Below are 20,392 nucleotides of genomic sequence, written 5' to 3'. Positions count from 1 at the left end.
GCGTTATTTATCTAGTACGAGATTTAGAGATTGAATTAAACGAGATGCATTAAAAGAGATGAAATAATAATGTAATAAAATTTAATAAAAACTAAAGAAACAAAAATATTAAAGATAAGATTAATATTTTTGCAGATATATGCTAATTCTATATAAATTCATCTGAGAACGATTAAAAATTATGTACAATTTAAGACGATATTATTGGCAATTATATCTTCTCTCCAAATTATACATATTTCACAATTATTAGACACAGATTTGAAAGTTGGCTGTGAAAGGAAAACGAGCTTGATTTAATTTATTAGTAATTCGCGCGAAAACTAGGTTTGTTTCATTAATACGCTTCACTCAAAAGCACTGGCAGCGTATTATATGCCAGCATTTATGCCTGCAATAACGATTTTCCCACTCGAAATGTATTATTAATTACAAGCAAATAGCAATTTGACCCGTTTTAATTATAACGCAAGCATGATTTGATAACACGAGTTTCCACTTTTTGCTAATTGAGAAGAATACTTTATCTTATACGTTTTTTTTGTTATGCTTCGATAATATATAGTAATTCTTTTTCCATTTATATTTTTTACAAAAGTTTTTTTTAAAGGTTACGATTAATATGATAGAGTACGATTTTTATGACATAGATTATTATTAGTGCATTACCTGATGCTTTACCTGACGTTTATCAAGCATCTCTTAATCCATCTTAGTAATAACGCCAACCCCAATTTAAGTTTTCAAACAATTCCCAAGCTTCCTGCAAAACTTGGAAATCAGATTTCTGCCTACATCCCATTTGCGAAAATTTCGCGAAGTAATTCCTACGGTAGTAATTCTGTCGACAAACACCGTATCTCTTAAACGAGGTGTTTATTTCAAAAGTGACATAATCGAATTTGATAAATCTAATAAGCTTTGATAAGCGATATTACAGGCCTATATATATAAACATTAAATGAATATTTTAAATCCTTTATGTATTATATATATAATGCAGCAGAACTTGTTCAAAAAATGTTTCAATTATATAAATATTTTTTATGTTAAATTTGAATTGCATTTTTTCTTAGCTTTTCTTAAATAATTTTTGTCGTACTTTGTCAATGAATATTTTGTATTTGTAATTAATTGTAAAATAAAAGATTCAAGAAAGAATTTGGGAAAAGACCATTTCTCAGCAAAAAAAATTTTTTTCTCGGAAAAAAAAATTTTTAAGTCCAAGCCTCTCATCTCCGCACGAGCCAATTGTCGTAAGAACCGAGCCGGGATTGCGGCGAACAGTTCGGCACACTCTCCCCACGCGGGAATGAGAATAGTTAGGAGTTTTCGGCCGGCTAAGGGCTGGCCGGATTAATCTGCATATTATCATCCACGACGGGACCATTTGCATTCTCGAGACGGAATACCTGCAGTGCTAGCGTCTTCCGTCGCGTGGCGACGACGTGCCAACGATCCCGTAATGATCGCAATGACAGATGCGGTCGCGGTGCGGTCGTGTTGCACGTGCGTAGGCCTCCCAGTAGCCGCTGGAAGATTTAATTAACGCTGAGTCTAACAATTCGCCACTACTAAAAAGAAAGAGAAAGAGAGAGAGAGAGAGAGAGGAGATTTAGATAGAAATATAAAAAAAATATTAAGTATTTGTTTACTGTCATAAATTATATCACAGCACAGGATTATAAGCTTGATTTAATTCTTTCATATCGAAATGACGTTTCGCGAGTTTTTTTTCGCGCCGAATGCTTTTCGCTTCGTTTGCTATCTTCTATCTTTTCACGCATATTTTTCATTCGATGTGTCAAATCCCTCCACTCGTCGCGATCTTGCTTGTTCTTTGTTCTAGAATTCATTGTTCTTTTTATTTTCCTCCCGTGGCTCTTTCCTCCGCACTTCTTCATCTCCCCTGGCGGATTAGGAGCTCAAAGCGCGCCGTCTTCTTCGGCGTCATGTCTGTTTCGCGGCGGAACAAACTGTTCACCGCTTTCTTCGAGCGTGAATTTATGGTTAACCGCCGGTAAACTAATGGAAAAGCGGAAAAAATGCTAATATCATAATCACTTTACGCGAAGAATTAATATCGCCATATTCTTTTTCAATACTGTCGTATAATTTCTTAATAAAAAGATTAAAATTTAAAACGTTCCAAGAAATTTAATAATGATTCCCAGAAAAATATAACTTAAATTATTAATTTAATCTTTTATTGAAAAACAGATAATTAAAAAGAAATAACCATTTAAAAAATTTTAAACTTTTACACATCTTAAAGTTAAATTTAAGAAGATTTATCTTATATTTATCGTCCTCAATTGAAATATGAATCGTACGATTCAGTACAATGTTGTCAGAAGAGTTTGGTAACGAAATTAATAAGAACGTATCTGCGATCGCGTTTCTTTCTGCAAAGTTATTGGAGAACTGATTCGTGCTTTTCACGTAATTACCTCCTGCGAGACGAGAAAGAAGCCGCGATATCGATTAAAAAGCTCGATGAATTTTTCGAAGAGTCGCGAGTCGCATTAAAATGTCAAAGCAAAAGCGAACTCTCTGCCAACTCTGCTTTTCCCCTTAAAACCTCTTTTAAATTTATTTTCTCACTTTAAAAATCGAGCCAAACTCTTCGTGCTGCAAAATATAAAAAAAAACGTGACTCGAGATTCTATTAGAACGCCTGATTTCTCTTTGCACGATCTTCTAAAAGACAAGATAATTCGCGGTTATCTTTTACTTGTTTATTTCTGTTTTACGCTACAAGTAAAATTGAAACTTTAAAAATATCATGTTTAAAATAAAAGTACCAATTGCATGAAATAACACAAAATTTTAGAAGCTGATTTAACGTTAGTGAAACATTTTGAATGGCAATGATTCTGTTACTATACTTGTAGATAATAAAATAAAATTTTGTTTGGTCTTGCCGACTATAAAATTTATTTCATTTAAGTTTGAAAATAATATAAATAAAACGTAAGACAAATTGCCAGAATTATCATACAAAAGAATAGAATGCTATTATCATTCAAGGAAATATAAATCATAGTTGTAAAAATATACATTATTTAAAGTTATACGCGATTCATTTAAAAGTTTCTAACGACTTAAAAAAAAAAAAAAAAAAAAAAAACATTTTTAAGAAAACGACATTATGGCGTATCTTGGTTAAAAAGTAAGTATATTATATATAAGAGAATGGTGTTTTTCGCGCAAGACAGTAGAATTTTTTAAACTTTGCGAACAATGCAACCCCGACGAATTCGGCGCTTTCGCGTTGTCGCGAGCTGTGAATTAACCCCGTTACTGCCACTGTATTAATAAAGCGAGGGTGTAAAAGCGGCGGATTATAAAACTGTCCGCGACGGATTTGCCGACGGGTGCGATTATTACAGTTGGCAGCGCGCTTTTATGCAGGAGTAACCGTCATCGCAGCCATTTCTGCAAAAGCACCTTTGCACTTGATAAGTGCTTGATAGTTGCTCTAATTATCGTCATTAGGATAAAGATATTAGCTTAACAGACTGACAGCTACATTCATGAAAATAGGTAGAATAAAATAAAGTTGCATCTAAAACGGGCGATAAGATGTACTAAAACTTTAACGTTGCGAAATGCAAATAGGCATCGCTTGCAGTTTGTGCAAGATTGTTAATTTATTTGGTTCCGATTTATACGCTACATTTGGCATCATTCGATGAAAATTATATGAGTACATTTATCGCTAAACATGGGATGCAAATACGAACAATTGTTGTCACGTGTAAATAAATTAATCTGTCGCATGTTGAACGTATTATGAACGTATATATTTCTCCGCAGCTTTAATGAGACAATTGATGCATTAATATATAATGAGCTGGATGGACCATGAGCAATTAATCAAGTCTAGTTTCGATCGATTGACTACATAATTAATAAATTCATCTCCAAATTATCCACCCTAGTGGCTTCTCGTAAGGGACTAATTATAAATTATATATTTATCAGTATAATTTAGAAACATACTTTTTCTTTTTTTTTTTTAAATTACGCTTCACGAAAAATTAACTTTTAGTAATTTCGATTTTTTCTTATTGAGATATATATCTTTGAGAACGTTCAAGGAAAGTTTATTATTTAGAAAAGGCATTATATTCGTCTATATGGGCTTTTCTAAATAAATCTCTCTTTTTATATCATATCTTCCTCGAACGTTCTCAAAGATACACAACCCTGGTAATCGAGATGCGTCTATGCTTGATGTATGATAATTCCGACGAAAATTCAAATTTTGATGCGGGCATCAGAATGGCGGACGACAAGAGTCGAGCGAGAGTATCTTTCATCGGAACTCCCACGACAGTCATCCTGGCTGTGAACCCGCCCGAATTCACCGACAATTTCGGGGAAACCTCTCAGCCACGTGGGACATACGGGTGCCTGAGTTTGCCCCATGTTCTCGTTTTGAGAACCGTAAACTAGAACAAGCCCCCTCTGTCCTCTCTGTCTTCTCCAGAGTGTGACGAAGTGCTCTAGAGTCCGTTCTCCTCTCCTTATGTCCAAACTCTCCCCTTCAACGCCTCTCTTTCTCATTCCATGTTTATCCTTTTCCCTCTCACCTCCCTCTCCCACCCACCCCCCCTCCCGCTCTTTTCATCTGCGATCCCCACGAGATTACCTTGATTGTTGCGCAAGGTGGCAAGTTTCCAACATTCCGCATTAACACGACTTCCGCATCATTAACTTCTCGACATTTGTACGATTTGTTGCAATTTAATTAACACTTATAAACTCGCGATGAAGCTAATATCAAAGTTCCGTACTGTATTTATTAACTACTTGAATTTGCGAAGCTAAAAGTTGCGTTTGCCACTATAAATGAGTTTTCAATTGATATTTTGATAAGACCGCAAAAATCTCATTCAGCTCATTTTCCGAACAAATGACTCGTACAAAGATATCTATAATACGATTTAGATAATGCAATTCATTATTCGCTTTTATTAGATTTCAAATTTGCGATTCTCATACGACACCGAATTATTCATTTCGTCTTCTTCTTATCTTCGGATTACTATTCCGTCCATTAAAAATCTCCAAGCCTGAGAATAAAACGTGATGGCGCACCTCGGGATCGCTCAATTAACGAAGCGATCGTCCGCATCGTCGCTTACGCCCGCGGTCTATTACCAACCGTTGCAAAAACACGGGCGTATAATCGCGATGCGGGCTTGAAAAGATCGATCCTATCCTAAAATAACGCACCCCTTAGGAAGATGCCCCTGCGAGCGGAGCGATTTTCGAACGACAAGTGAGCAACACGCGTGTAAAGACTCTCCTTTAGATTCTCGTTTAAAACAATTTTTTTCATACGGTACGATATAATGGTGCTCATTGCATGGTATATGTGCTACGAGAATAACATCTGAAAATAAAACTTTAAAAATACGACATGTTCACAGACGGAAAGAGAGAAGGTGATAGAGAGAGAGAGGGAGAAGGGGGAGAAAGAGAAAGAGAGAGAGAGAGAGCGAGGTCAATTACGATCGAGCGAGAATTCGTGGGAGGCTCAAAGAAAATGCGACGCGATGGAAATGAAGGTTTAATCTCAGTTATATGAACGATGGTAGGTGCGAAGTGTTACGACGGCACGGGCGCACAAAAGGTGTCGGGATGGACTGCATTTTATCGGACGCGTTTTCACAGGGTTGGTGGTGGTGGGTAGTGGTGGTGGTGGTCGGTCGACTGCGCGAGTTTGCGGCCGACAGCATGAATGTTTGATGGAGTGAGCCGGCGAATCGGAAGTGCCGGAGAGTCTCTCTCTCTCTCTCTCTCTCTCTTTCTCCGTCCGCCTATCTATCTACCTATCTCTGTCTCTCTCTTTCTCGCCGTCCGATATTACCCGCGATAACGTCACTCGTCGATCAAATAAAGGGACTTGGCGTGGCGGAGAGAGCCGACACAGAGGACCGGGGAAGGGATGAGGGTTTAAAGTGACGGACAGGTTACAAGGTTGGAGGCGCGCACAGCCGTGATTCGTTTCCGCGAGGGGGTGGCCCTCGTAGGATTCGGGAGCTTAAATTCGTCGCTTTCTCGCTCTCTGTTTCTCTCGCGCTTTCTCTCTCCTTCCTTGAAATTCATGCGAGTCTAATTCGCGCGCACGCGAATTCACTCTCCGGTCGAGCGTACGCGAAGTAACTCCCTATCGATCGTCGCATCGTGGAAACATGTATTTTCTGTTCGCGAATTAAAACGGTTCGCCGCGCGACGCTTTTGTTACTGTTTACCCTGACCGAGTTCTTTCATAGTTTGTTTTTTTTTTTTTTTATATATATATATTTTGTGCTCTTGTGTATGTATGTGTGATAAAGGAAAACGGATACTCGGAACATCTTTAGCTTTTAGCACTGTTCGCACTGTGCGCCATTTTATCGTAATTATGTTCTAATTATCGAAGAGCAAGTTCCTTGGTAGCCTTCTTCGCGTAGATGCAAGTATGTCGTTCGTTATCGTTATCCTTTTATAATGAAGACAGTAATTTTTGCATGGGTTACGTGATTACGTTTTATGCTCCGATAACAGTAATATATAATAGATATAGGTAGAAGTTAAACATCACACACATATATTTCATTAATGCAATCTTCCTTAAATATACACCGATATTATTATAGCTTGAGAGAAGCGAGTGAAGATTGTATCAACAAATTTCGGATAACAGGTGATATAACGTTTTATAACCACGTTGTATCTGAGTAATTACTCTGTGAAAATTCTTCAAACTGTTTAACTAAAGTTAAAACTTCAAAATAATTTCTTTCAATATTAAAAAAAAGTCCTTTTATTACTGTAGAGTCACTTCTGTTGACGTAATCTTACCTCATTTTATGACATTGTTGTAAGTCGTAGAGCAATCTTGCATGTATCTTTAAGTTCAAATAACCCACGTTTATTATACTTCTAAAGACAAGTCTCTCTGCGTCATAAATGAAAACAGAATTTATCCCAGTTATTTTATAGTTTTTTTATAGATAGTAAAAAATTCTCTTATTTATTTTTTTGACGTCATTTCTTATTCAATATTTATATCCTACATAATACACATTGTTCACAATAGACTGTGTAGCTCTGCGTGTAAAAGACAGAAATACTTTTTTATGCACACACATATTGCCGACTTAGTTTTATCTCGGTAAAAAATGACTTTAGTTAGTTTTTCGTTTAATAGTATTGTACTTTGCACTCGCGAAAATTGTCGTGTGGCAACGAGTTGGGCACCACTGGACTGGCGCCAGGTTGGCTGGAACCTGACACGCGATCAATCAACCTGCTGCCTTGTCCCCTGGTTGGGTTCACCTCGCTTTGAACCTCCTCACCTGAGCTTGAATTCGCATTCCTGACACGATATATGAACTTCCTGCAACAAAAAGATCGAGACACGATTTACGACTGAAAGATCGATTGGTGCTAATGTGCGTGTAAACAATGTACAATAAAAACGTGTAAATTATTATAATTATTATAAATAAGGACAGAGGAGAAATTAATAGCACTCATGTGAGCGCTTAGAAAAATATGGAGAACTTTAGTTTGTATAATGAGCATTAAAATTTGAAGTTAATAATCAACATTTACGGTGATACAATTATCCTCTTAAATTATAGTCGAAATTATTAAGATGACAAACACATTTTTCTGATTTGCGAATCAAATATTATGGCCAACGTTTTTCTAGAGGCACAATATAGCAACTATTTCGTGGAGAAAAATGGAATTTACATCGAAACAGAAATTTGCACGGAATGGAACGGCAGCGAGGCTTTATAGAAGCGTAGTTCGATGATGCATCAAATACATTTGAATTTATATTGGGCACCAGCTACTGCCTTTACAATCGTCCCTCCCCCTCCCTCTCCCCTTTTCCCCTTTCTCTTTCCAACCGTCTAGCAAACCATGTAAATCCTCATGTAAATTCTTCTTTCGAGGGATAACCTCGACTCACTCGCAAATCCGATTGCCGAGCTATTGCGGTATCAAAAGCCATTTTCATGTAATCTGCGATTCGTTGATGGCCGATACTCGTATATATCAACTACTATTGTTTATATTAATTTCATATCTCTGTAAAGAATTTAATACTTTCATTAGTGATTACCCATGTACTGGTTACGTAACGACTTTCTTTTGTAATTACAAGATCAACTTTAAGCCTCCTTTTATATAATTTCATAAAGCACATAACTATTATTGTAGGAGAAAGACATTAATTATGTGCTGCCTGTCGACTTTTCAATGTACAAGATAATTCTAAAATAAGTCAACTATGACAATTTCAATAAATTATCTTCTAAAATTGCTAGACATTGACATTATTTATAGAGGATAATAATTTATAGAGAGATAAATAATTATTTAATAATTGTCTTTGATGAATATAAATTTTTCGAAACAATTTTAAATTTTAAAACAACAGAGCATTTGAAAGAGAGAGAGAGAGAGAGAGGAAGAGAGAGAGAAAAAGAAAGAGGAAAACAGTAGTTTTATTTCTGTCCATGAAAAAATGAATATTCTCGAGACTTCGCTTGTGCGGATAAAGGTTAACCACGACAAGATCACCGTGTCAGATTACATAAACTGTTGTGTCCTGATCTCGTAGAGCGCGACCGTTGCGTGTCCTGCGGAACCTGCGTCGTCTGCGTCGAGCAAAATCTCATTTGGCCGAAGGGCGAAGGGCACGGGCGAAGGACCGGGTATACGCGGAGCTGTATAGTACATGTAGAGGCGTATCTAGAGACGGGATAAAATTACGTTGAGTTTGTCGGCTTTACGAGCAAACGCCCGGCGACACGTCGACGTGCGGTCGGTGTAACAAGCAGAAACCAGTAAATTACGTCTCGCCTTACCTGAGCCGCGGCGTGATGCACACGACGAGCTCCATTTTAACTTAGGACGCTCGTGTATACCACGGCCATTCTTGGTTGAAACTTTAACGACGCCCACTGCCTGTCGCGTACCACGGCATTCGAACAGTGATGAAAAACGTCCTGCTGCAACAAATTACTCAAATTGCGAAAGTTGTGTAGACTAATAAAAATTGTTAGATTATAAATGCGGGCGCGACGAAATTGCAAAAGACGAATGATAAGAAATTGTTATTCGGGAAAAGTGGGGGGGGGGGCGAACAAAGAATGACAAAAATTGCGTCTCAAAGGCCTGGCAAAATTTTCCAGGCGGGATAATAAAAAATCGATAAAATGATATACATATAACACAACGCGCGCGCGCACACATATATACACACACACATACACACACATGTGCAGATTGTCAATAGCGCTTTTGCGTCGCTCGAAATAGAAGAAAAATATGACGGGATTCTTTCGTTTTATATGGCGCGTCTTCAGTAAGGCACGAAGGGTAAATAGGATCGATTCCAGCGATCACGCTCGTAAAGTGCATACTAAACAAAAACAAAAAAAAAAAAAAAAAAATGAAATCCCTTTTGGAGCGAAGGTGTCATGCGCGTTTTACGAAACATCGATCTTGGATGCATCCCGGAATGCTTCATCTAGGACAGAGTCTGTTCATTTTCCCCGGCGACATTTGCCAAAGCATGGGTAAGATCTGCGCGGGATAGGGACAACTAGCCATTTGCATTCAAATCAAAAATCTTAATGACGAGATTCTTGTCGAGCAGAGAGCCGACTTCGATTCAAAGATTCCGTCAGTTCGCAGCAGGTTGAAAAGGGAAGTCGGTTCCGCCCTTAATGTAATCAAGCAGCAAGGGGAGCTTTAGGGTGAAAAATTCGCCCGAGATCTCGGATGGCATGTCCCGTTTGCTTCCTTGAATGACATCATATATTCCTGTCTCTCACATTATTATTTTCATTATTATATATCAGAATTATAATTTAATAACTTGAATAAAGTTATATTCTCTTTCTTTTTCTATCTCTCTTTGCATTGCAATTTATGAAGATTTTCAAATTGAATTTTATATACGCAATTATATACAATTAAAATACATATGTATGTACGTACACGCGCGCGTGCGTGTAATTATTATCAAGTGTCATCTCACTGTCATTATAGAATTTTAAGAAATATAATATTATAAAATTGAGATTAAACATAATTAACTTACGAGCAATAAAATTGTTAGAAAAATGTTGAATAGTGAACTGTGCAGTTAAATTAACGTGTAATAATTTTTGCTTTAACAATAATTCATAAATGCGAAGGCAGAGTGAATTAGTCCGTTTTTACCGCATGGCAACGGTAAAAACGTAATTAAAATTTTAAACCACATAGGTACGACGAATAATTGGAAAAATAAACGTATAACAATTCATTCAACATTCTGAATAATTAACATTCTATTAAATCATTACATCATATAATATACTTCCTGTATACTTCGATGGGTGCAATGCGATTTTCGTTAATTCACCAGAAGTGATGGATGAATACGATTTATAAGCATATTAATATCATCTCATTTAATTATTTCAGATTTAATTTATACTGCATTTATACTGTTATGCAATGCACAAGTTTGTTAAAACAAAAAGAAAACAAATTATACACAAAACTTAAGTATAAATATAGACATACTTATCAAATATCTAATATTATTAAATTTCTTTTTCCGACATCTTTTAAGAACTATTAATTAAATATATATAAATTTCAACTTTTTTTTTAAATTTATATATTTAATTTTTCTTGCACTTTTATTATATTTCATTATTGCAATTATTCATTGAATAATTCTTTATAAAATCGACTGAATAAATATCTATCCAATTAAATTTATCTCTCGATGATTGTCGAATTTTACTTTTGTCTTTTTATGAAAAACGATCCCGTATGAAAAGTGAACTGATTAAAAATCATCAGCGTGCATTTACAAAATAAAACGCTTATAAATGGAATTCCAATTGCTTTAATTAATCGTTCGACGGTCATCGAATATTTCTCTTTGTCTGCTATTCGATCAAAGCGTCCTTTGTACGCCCGAGAGTCCCGTTCCCGACAATTTCATCTTGATTATCATCGCGCTCGTCCTTTCGCACCAAGGAAGATCCAAATGGAATCCATCGTGAAATCTCGCGTTGGGTTATTGTAAAGCTCGAAGGACGATATCGTGCGCGATCTATCTGACTTAAGTTTACCGTTTATAAGCCTTCTCCGTGGTATTCGCGATTCTCTAAAGCCAGGTGATATCGAGTTCCTCTCTCAGATTTTCGCGAGTACGACCGAGATTGCAACCGGTAACGATGCGGCGACGATGTTTACCCAGACGCCGAGGGTGGAAACGATTCTCCAGGATTCGCGTGTACGTGCTCGAGGACTCTTTACAGTTAAGCTCACACTCCGTCGTGTAGGCGATTTCTTTCCGATGTTAATCGCACGAGTGTCGCAGAAATCGGCGAAAACGCTCGCAGGAAATACACTTCTTTCGTGCAAGAATGCACGGATCAGCAGATGAGTATATCCTAACAGATCAATAGACATTATCCATTTTTATTATCAATTTTATTAAAATTACTTAATCTTTTCTTTTTATTTATTTCTTATTTATTTTAAAGCAGATAAAAATAACTTTTAGTATTATTTAATATTATTTTAATAAATGCCGTTTATATACTTTATATCATGGAAAGAATAACTACACTAATTCACAAACACACCATCACGGACTATAAGATAAATAGCGTCGTGAAGATGAAAGTTGTGAAAATTCGCTTCACTACTTAGGTATTAGCGAAAGCACTGTTCTTCACTTACATTTAACTTTTCGTTAGTTTTACGTGATCGCACTTTTAATTCTTCTCACAGAAATCTCAAGTATATTATATATATATATATATATATATATATATATATATATATATATATCCTAAGGAAAATATCTTCGCAAAACGCAAAACAACTCATTGTCACACGTACACACGTGTTCACACACACAAGTTCAAATTTTTTTTCTATCCAGAAACTCAAACCCTCATACTTTACAACTGAACGGTATCAAAGAAGAGACGTGAAACCGCACTTTGAAATAACATAGAAGTCATGGTTAATCCAGCGACCGCAACGAGATGGTTGCGGTTGCAGAATAGTTCTTCGAATTCTGCGAGTCGTAAAATTTTTAGCGGGGACCTCCGCGGCGAAATCCGCGGCTGCGGCCCATAAATCACGGCCCGTTTTCCGCGAGGTGGTTAAGACCGGTGTTTAAGGCCGCTTTATGAATGGCCATACGGCGAGGCGGAACGGATATCTCGTGCCGAGCGGTCGTACGTTTTGCGCGAGCATCTCCGGCGGGGCGAGAGGGAGGTTGTTCCAGTTTCATACAAGCGAGAGGGTAGACGATAACGAGGATGGATATCGCGGCGCCCGTTCGTCTGCCGCCCCTGGTCGATGCCTTCTTCCACCTTCCACCGCCCTCGCGTTCCCCGTCTCTTCTCTGTGTTATCCGGAAAGTTACCAGTATCGGTATCGCGATATTCCTGGCCGGTTGTGATTCATCCCGCCTAGTAATAGCGCATTTCCGCGTGAATTGCTCGCGGACTTGCGAACTTTTGGTTCCGCGTTCGTGCGAGTAATGAGGGGAGAGTTTTAACGGGCACTCACCCTGGTCTTTATCCACGATAATAATTAGAGCTTTCGCTTCGCGCGATATGTTTATCATACGCGCCATCCGATATATTTAAATATATCGGATTAATTTAAATGTATGTTTGAGACAATTTTAATCGTACGTGTTAATCGCGATTAAAAATTATAAAAAATTTAATTTTATACTTATATTTTTTCAAATATATTTTAGTTATATTTTTATGCATCTTTTGTAAATTATTATGTGTTTGGCAATTATAATACTATGAAATTTTGTAAATTGTTACACAATATTTATAATACATTAATTAAATCAATATGTTTATTTTAGTGATTTTATGGAATAAACTGCTAAGTATAGAACAGCAATGACGTATGACGAAAAAACAATAGTGTAGGGTAAACAAAAAATTTATGAACATTAATTGTAATCATACGTCGCGTTTAAATGCGTTTCCGCTTCGATGTTGCAATACGCGCAAATATCACGACGTATATTGACAGGCTGAAATGTATTGCTAATATTTGCGCTTGCCGTGCTAACCAATTTGATATATGTTATCAGACCGAAATCGAAACAGTATTTAATATCGATAATTGAAACTTTCAGATTTTACAATTATATTGTGGGAAATATGTAAGTGTGTGTGTATGTATATGCACATATATATTTTGCAAATATCAACAAATATTGAATCTATTTTATGCAATTTATCATACAATTATTAACAAATATTTAGTAAGAAAGTATTATATGCAATGTGTTGTCAATTTTTAAATATACAATATTAATAAATCGTTAATTAAGGTCAAAATTAAAGGACAATTTCAAATTACAAATTATATGTGCGATGTTAGAAGAATTTTCGTAACAAACTCGAATGTCAATTTTTGTTTGAAAAAAATAAAGTAGATAATGTGAAGATTGACATGTTTTCGAATATTTATCTTAATCGTTCTGTTAAATCATAGTAATATAACATCATTCGTTTGTATCTATGATACATTTGATGCAATTCAGATCGATCGCTCGGTCTGTGAACCAGAAAATTATGCAGCTTCGATTTTCTGCGATGCCATCTCGATTACGAGCATTTTCCATGACACAAGAGTGCGATCTGAAAAACGAGAGAAATGGGCTTTTCTCTCTTACTATAATCCACGCAATTTTTCCACGTGATATTGTGCAGGTGCGCTACCGCGTATTTTGCATTTTGATCTTAATCAACGATTTTTCCCTTAAAACAGAAATGTCTATTTTTCAAAATAGATTTTTGTTAAAACTTTTTATTTACGCTACGTAAAACTACAAGTTCTGCTCTCTATCGTGTTAATATTTTTTTTCGTCTGCAAAGAAACAGATTCAAAAATGATGAAACTCTGAATTACGATGTAATATCACGAGCAAATTCCGGTCATGTGCTATATACTATATAAATGACATTACACATGTCTGTTCTCCCCCAAGTAATTTCCACGACGGCGGTGACGCACACGGAATCCCCGCGACCTCATAAGCCACGAATATTATACCGCTTTCTCTAACAAATACTCTCGAAGGATTTCGCTGTGATAATTTCGTCGTGTTTACCGTCCGCGGTGCTGGCATGATCTTCGATTTTCCGCGAGAGATAACAGCATCGGTCCCCAAGTCATTACGCCGCTGATGCCGCAAATTCCGATCCAGAATTTCAGGGACCCCAAAGTTTGGTGGGAATTTCTCGCGACATAATCTCGCGTCTCACGAGATGTAATCTCGTACGACGAGAATTCGTGCGTAGGCGATCGGATTAACGAGCGAGATGTTTTCTCTGTGCGTGTTTCACCTCTGATACGCCGTACTCGGCTCGGTGAAGGAAATATGTGTCTGTGTCCCAGGAACGTATCTCTGATGCATTGTCGTATCTTTCCCCAGCATATAACATAGTTCTTCCATTGTTTCAAAGTATATTATTGACGATAAGATTTTAATTTGAAATATATTTCTTAATTGATTGTGTGTGTGTACGTGTATATATTTTTATTAGAATGTCAGATTGTTTCAATAAAAATTAAAATCTTATTAAATTTTAATATTAAAATTGAATAAAGCCACTTTAATATATAATTAAAAAATCTTATTAAATATTATATCTTTCTCTTCCTTTTAAATATTCTTTTTTTATTTATAATATATCAAATAAATCAATCATATATAATACAGCCTGTCATATATATTAACTTTTTAAATAGTTTTATTTTCTAATGTTTAATTATTGAGAATTTTTAATTTATGATGTATGAAAATAAAGCCAAATTTACTGGGGGATCCCGTAAAAACTGTCAATTTTCATCTGCCATTTATCACTGCCGGGTACATCGGACGTTTATCACAGCATTGTCGCCGTGAGATCACTCGATGCATTCACACCCGCGCCAAGCCTGACGTCATGCACCGCGCCGAGTGATGGTCGGCTCCATGGGAATGCCTCTCCACCCATTGGATCACTTCCGGTTTTCCGTCTGTCACACTCCATTTGCGCCGTTTCAGTGCCGCATTGTCGATGTCCGCGACCGAATGTGTTCGCGTATCTCTCTAAGAACATTCTCAGAAATTCCGCAATCCATGTGACGTTTTTCTTCGAAAGATCCACGTCGTCTATCATGAATTTCTTGTCTAGTATATATACAAAAGAAAATGGTGCGTGAATATAACTCTTCAATATATATAATATAACTGTTGAGTGTATTGCTAGAAAGAAACATCGAATAATTAAGGATATCTTTTCTATCTCGTGAATTTAGAAGACACATGTTTTTGAATTTTATCAATTACGTGCAAATAACATATTTGCATATTACAACATATTACATATAATTAGGGGAAAAGATTAAATCTACGCTATAATTGAATAGATAAGCTTAATTATTTTAACTGAATAAACTCAAACCAATCAAATCGAATCTCTGTGTCAGTTTATATTTATACGCCTTTGGTTTTGAACACCCGTTATCTCCGTTATCTCGGCGGCACCGCCTTCTCGTTATTCTATTCGGTTTGTATTTCATTGGAACTTGACGTATGAGTGTGTGTGTGTGTGTGTGTGTGTGTGTATGGGATTAATTTGCGTATATTTCACTATAATTGTGTGCATTTTGCCGTCTGAGAGAAATCGTATTGTTTCCCGGTTTCGCATTCGGTATTACCTTTTGCCTGGCTCCTTTGTTGTCGCGACTAAACTTGAAATTTTGTTCTCCGTTACGACTATTATATCTTTGTGTTCTTCTGGTTTTGATGTTCATTCACGAAATTGTATATTTAATGTTGCTTCGCGACAACTTCGACAGTGCAAAATCCTGTGCCAGGATGCGCATGCATTAACGAAACGGGTGTCCTGTGATATTCACGACGCGAAACGACGTGAGCAATGCATTCTGCATAACAAAGTTTAACTCCATAAAGTCCCTACTGCCAATGGAACTTTTCAAATCTCGTATATACAAAACCAGAAATACATATATGTAGGTATTCTGTATATGTACGTAAATTTTTCTCCGAGAGAAACTGACTTTGATACGCAAACAGTTAGAGTTTATTTTCTTGACTGCGTCATAGACGTGAAGATTTACGTCAGAATAAATAAATGTAATAATGAAACACCTTGCACGGTTTGCGAAGTTTACGGTAGAATGGAAGAAAAATACGTCCTACGTACAAAGTTACACTTTATAGTGTATCGATATACTCGTATGATATACTTGTATTTTGCTGAGAAGCTTTATCTTTTTTTAAAGAGAAGTTTACTAACATGAGCAGATTTACGTCAATGTGAAAAAAACACAAGAATGTTTGGAATTACTTAATATTTAAAATAATAAAAGCAACACACATATTTTATTATTACATACTTGTAATATCGATTAGTTAATTATTTTTTAGAAAATTTTACGATGAGATATCTTAAAGTCTTTTAATCTTTCTCTGCATAATTATCCTAGCTATCTTAACTCACTTATTAGTTAAATACAACCAGTGACTTGCTTTCTTAGACGTGAAAACTCTCGCTCGACCCTCGTAAAGCTCAGTCCACCGACTTTTTCACCGTGAAAAGTCGCGAAATACTCTTCTTCGCACTTACATCCCGTCCCATTTCTTACTTCGTTAACCTTTGAAACTCGCCGCAAGTTTCGCAATTAATTCCCCGATCCTCGAGAATGTTCCATTCCCGCTCGTATTAATCGATGCCACTGCGCGGTTTGCAGATAGTCGACATCGAGGCGGCGCCAAGGTCACGAGGGAGGAGCTGAGGTCATCGCGGCATCTATGTTGTGCGGCGAACTCCTGAACGGTGGCTTCGTCAGTGCCGGAGCGGTACCGGTGGTTCCCTACAGTCTACCAGGACTCTGGTTACCCGGTTGCCTGCGTGCTACCAGTCCACGCCTATTGACCTCACCTTATCTGACCCTGCTGGCCGAGCTTCTGGCCGCAGGCCACCTCGAGCTGCGAGACGATCTCCTAGAGTTGATGGATCTGGCAAAGAGGAGCCATCAGGCTCCAACCGGCAACAATGGAGCGCCCGAGCTCGACCTTGACCTTCACGCCGACGACATCGACGAGATCTTCTTAGGTGAGTGCCTATATATTTATTCAATAAATGCTTAAAAGGAGGCTATGGCTTGATAATATAATTCGATAAGACAATCGGCAAAAAAACATGACTAAGCGTCGTGTGCTGAACCAAAGCTCTGTCGTAAACAGAACTGTTAACAGATCGTTTGATATGTTTCAACGTCCCGGATGTCGAAATTGTAACACGATTGAGAACAAGCGAACACGCCCATTGCATTTTACTCGAGTCGAAGGTCTAGTCTACTGAAAGGATCGGAGGTCGCAAATTTAATGCGGCTGACACGTGTCGTGGGTGTACATAACGCGCCGCGATCCGTTGTCTTTTATTTCGAAAGCGTGCATTCCAACATAATGGTCGGGCCGTAGTTCACATTAATGGGCAATACACGCGGTCGTGACGACATCGCGAAAGTAGCTATGCGTTGGCAGAAGTGAACGGCACGGAGTCCGTGATTACGTTCGCGAGTAAATATGTTCTCCTCGGCTGTACCTGGTAATATTCCTCGCTTTTGACGTGCGATTTGTCGGTCTGCATACGTATGATCCAAATATTCCGGGAGATGAAATAAATGTCTTTCCAGTGAAATGAATTTTTAGTGAGAATATGAACATGGATTTAATAATATTAAATTTTTACCTTTAATTTGTTTTTTTTTTTTTTTTTTTTTTTTTTAATAATTCTAAATATCAGCAAAATGTATTTACATTTTTATTCACGAGATATCTTACACACATATAACGACAAATTTGTGTTGCGAAAATAATTTGTCGGTAAACTTGGAATAGAAAAGATGTGAATTGTGAAATTATACAATCGACTCCCGTTGACTTGAATTCGGCGTGTAAGTTAGCGTTTAATGATCTTTCTCAATATATGAACTTAAATCGCATATCATTTCTCGAGTAAGTTATAAGATTTTCTGAATAAGTTATAAAATCATTCATTCGTCGAGTCACATACGAGAGATGAATATCGAATTGGGAAATAACAATTGCGAATAATTGGCAATTTTATAAGTATATGTCATGATGAAATTTAACGGTGGATAATATTAATATAAGAAAATCGTAAATGTGTGAAGGAATTATTACTTAGTAGTATTCTTTACATTTTGAAAATTTGCCCAATTCATGCAAAGCATCGCGATTCTTATGAAATTCTACCTTTTTAGTCTCGATAAGATTTATCTGGTAAAAATATGTTTATGGATATGACGTCGCGAGATTTATTTCTACCGCTCTCGGGAAATATTCCGCAGTTAATACCTTATTCTCCAAGAAAAAAAAAACAGAGAAAGAGAATGAGATCCCACAGTTGTGCAGAACGTTAAGGTTTTCTAGGACGAGCCGCGTCTTACGGTCATTCTTCTTGACTCCTCTCCTGGTCAGTTTTCCTCGTTTCGTCGTCCAACTCCGGTTTACTTTCTGCTTGGGAGATGGTCGAGGATCTTAATAAATCGCTCTACGGCTCGATTCCGATTTTTCGTAACGGTCGTCCGGAAAAATGGAGTTTCACATATCCGAGAGATCCCTTAGAAATTGGTGATCCTCCTTTACGCGTGAACGATACTCTTAATCCACGGATAATTTACTCCTATCGCGGTTTTTGATATAACGATTTTTTTCTATGGGAATAGAACGAAGAAGGATATTTTCGTGTCGATAATTTGTTCGGCTTAGCATTATCCGACATTAGACACGCGTTAACTTACAAAAATAATATTTAAAATATATATTAATATATTAGAACAGAGAAAATGTTTTTTAATTCTTGTAGACAAGAATTAGAGAGAGTAGAAAATTTAGAAACTTTTCAGCATAAAATCTAAATGCATCTACATAGATCAATTTTTTATATATTATTTTTTATACATATATTATTTTTGACTTATTTACATTTTTTATATCTTTCTTCAATTATGTTAATGACATGTTTGTGCATTCGGTTAAATTATTAAATGTTATTTATATTAATTTAATGTTTTTCCTGTTTAATGTTTCTGATCATTTTAATGTGTGTGAACAATTATATATTAATTATTGGTTAAGAGAAATTCTGGCATTTATGAAAACAAATTTTGTGAAAAATTAAATTGTTTCGAAACATAACGATTTTTTGATATAGCTACAGATTTGTTTTTTATAGTCTTACATTAATGTACTCTAAAAATGAGATATATATATATATATATATATATATATATATTATGTATTTAAAAGATGGAAAGAAGAGAGAAAAAACAAAAAGTATAAGAAGTTTAGTTAAAAAGAATAAACTTTGTAACTTTATAAATTTTCTTATAGCTGCTTAATTGCAGATTTTACTAAATTTGCGCGTTGCGTTGTAAATTATGACAAAATTAATATATATAATACGCTACACAGACTTACATATTAGTCAGACATACATATTTAATTGGGTATTGCTATCATTCCTTTTCAATGCAATATATCGACAGTTTAAAAGTCTATTATCGCGAACAAGACCAGTGCGATCGCTTGTCGTCTGGCAGCAAAATAGTTGAACTTTGTCGGCGCACCTCGGAGAGCTGCCAGATCTGGCTGAGAGTTTTGGCGAAATTCTATTGAATTCACATGGACTCTCACGAAAGCGAGACCCACGTCGATCATTGTATCGTTCTCTGTTACAGCTTCGTTAAACTTTGTTGCGTTCCATATCTAGATTTTTAAATTCGTTTTTAAATTCAATAAAAGCTTGCGAATGGATATTCAAATTATATCGCGATAATAGATAAAATTTGTACTTTTATTAATTAATCTAAATGTGTATTAAATGTATATTACGCAAGAGAAAAAATATCGTAAGCAAAAAAAAAAAAAAAAATAAAAAAAATAAAACGGATTGATAAATAGAGAAGTATATTATGTTCGTGTTCAATCAGATTAACTCTGAGCAATACGCGTTGCGTGCGAAAAGTTTGTTGGATCATAAAAATGGGATATTCACGAGTGTTTCCAGGAAACACGTGGAAAATTGCGGAAACAATCCGCGGCCGGTGAAAATCTCGTCGTGGAAAAAATGAGCGCGTCGGATATTTCAATCAACTCGCCGGATTGCACGATATCGCTGTTCAAAAGTCGGCATGATTGGATATCGCTTCTACCTGACTCGATTCTGTACCGATCGATCGTTCGTTGATTTTCGACGACTACAAATACAAACGA

The 20,392-nt window shown here is 36.4% G+C and overlaps 1 protein-coding gene across 1 annotated transcript in view; it reads left to right on the top strand.

The window, feature by feature from the left end:
* The window catches only part of LOC140664752 (protein Fe65 homolog), a 143,414-nt gene that overhangs the window by 24,999 nt on the left and 98,023 nt on the right, over positions 1-20,392 (top strand). The window contains exon 3 of the mRNA XM_072890194.1: positions 16,840-17,204. Coding sequence (XP_072746295.1) covers positions 16,901-17,204 — 304 coding nt within the window. The 5' untranslated portion in view covers positions 16,840-16,900. The remainder of the gene's footprint in view (positions 1-16,839; positions 17,205-20,392) is intronic.

Source organism: Anoplolepis gracilipes, chromosome 4, assembly GCF_047496725.1.
Source record: "Anoplolepis gracilipes chromosome 4, ASM4749672v1, whole genome shotgun sequence".
In the NCBI taxonomy this organism is placed as follows: Eukaryota; Metazoa; Arthropoda; class Insecta; order Hymenoptera; family Formicidae; genus Anoplolepis; species Anoplolepis gracilipes.
Note: the sequence above shows the minus strand (reverse complement) of the source record. Positions and strands in the feature narration are given on the sequence as shown.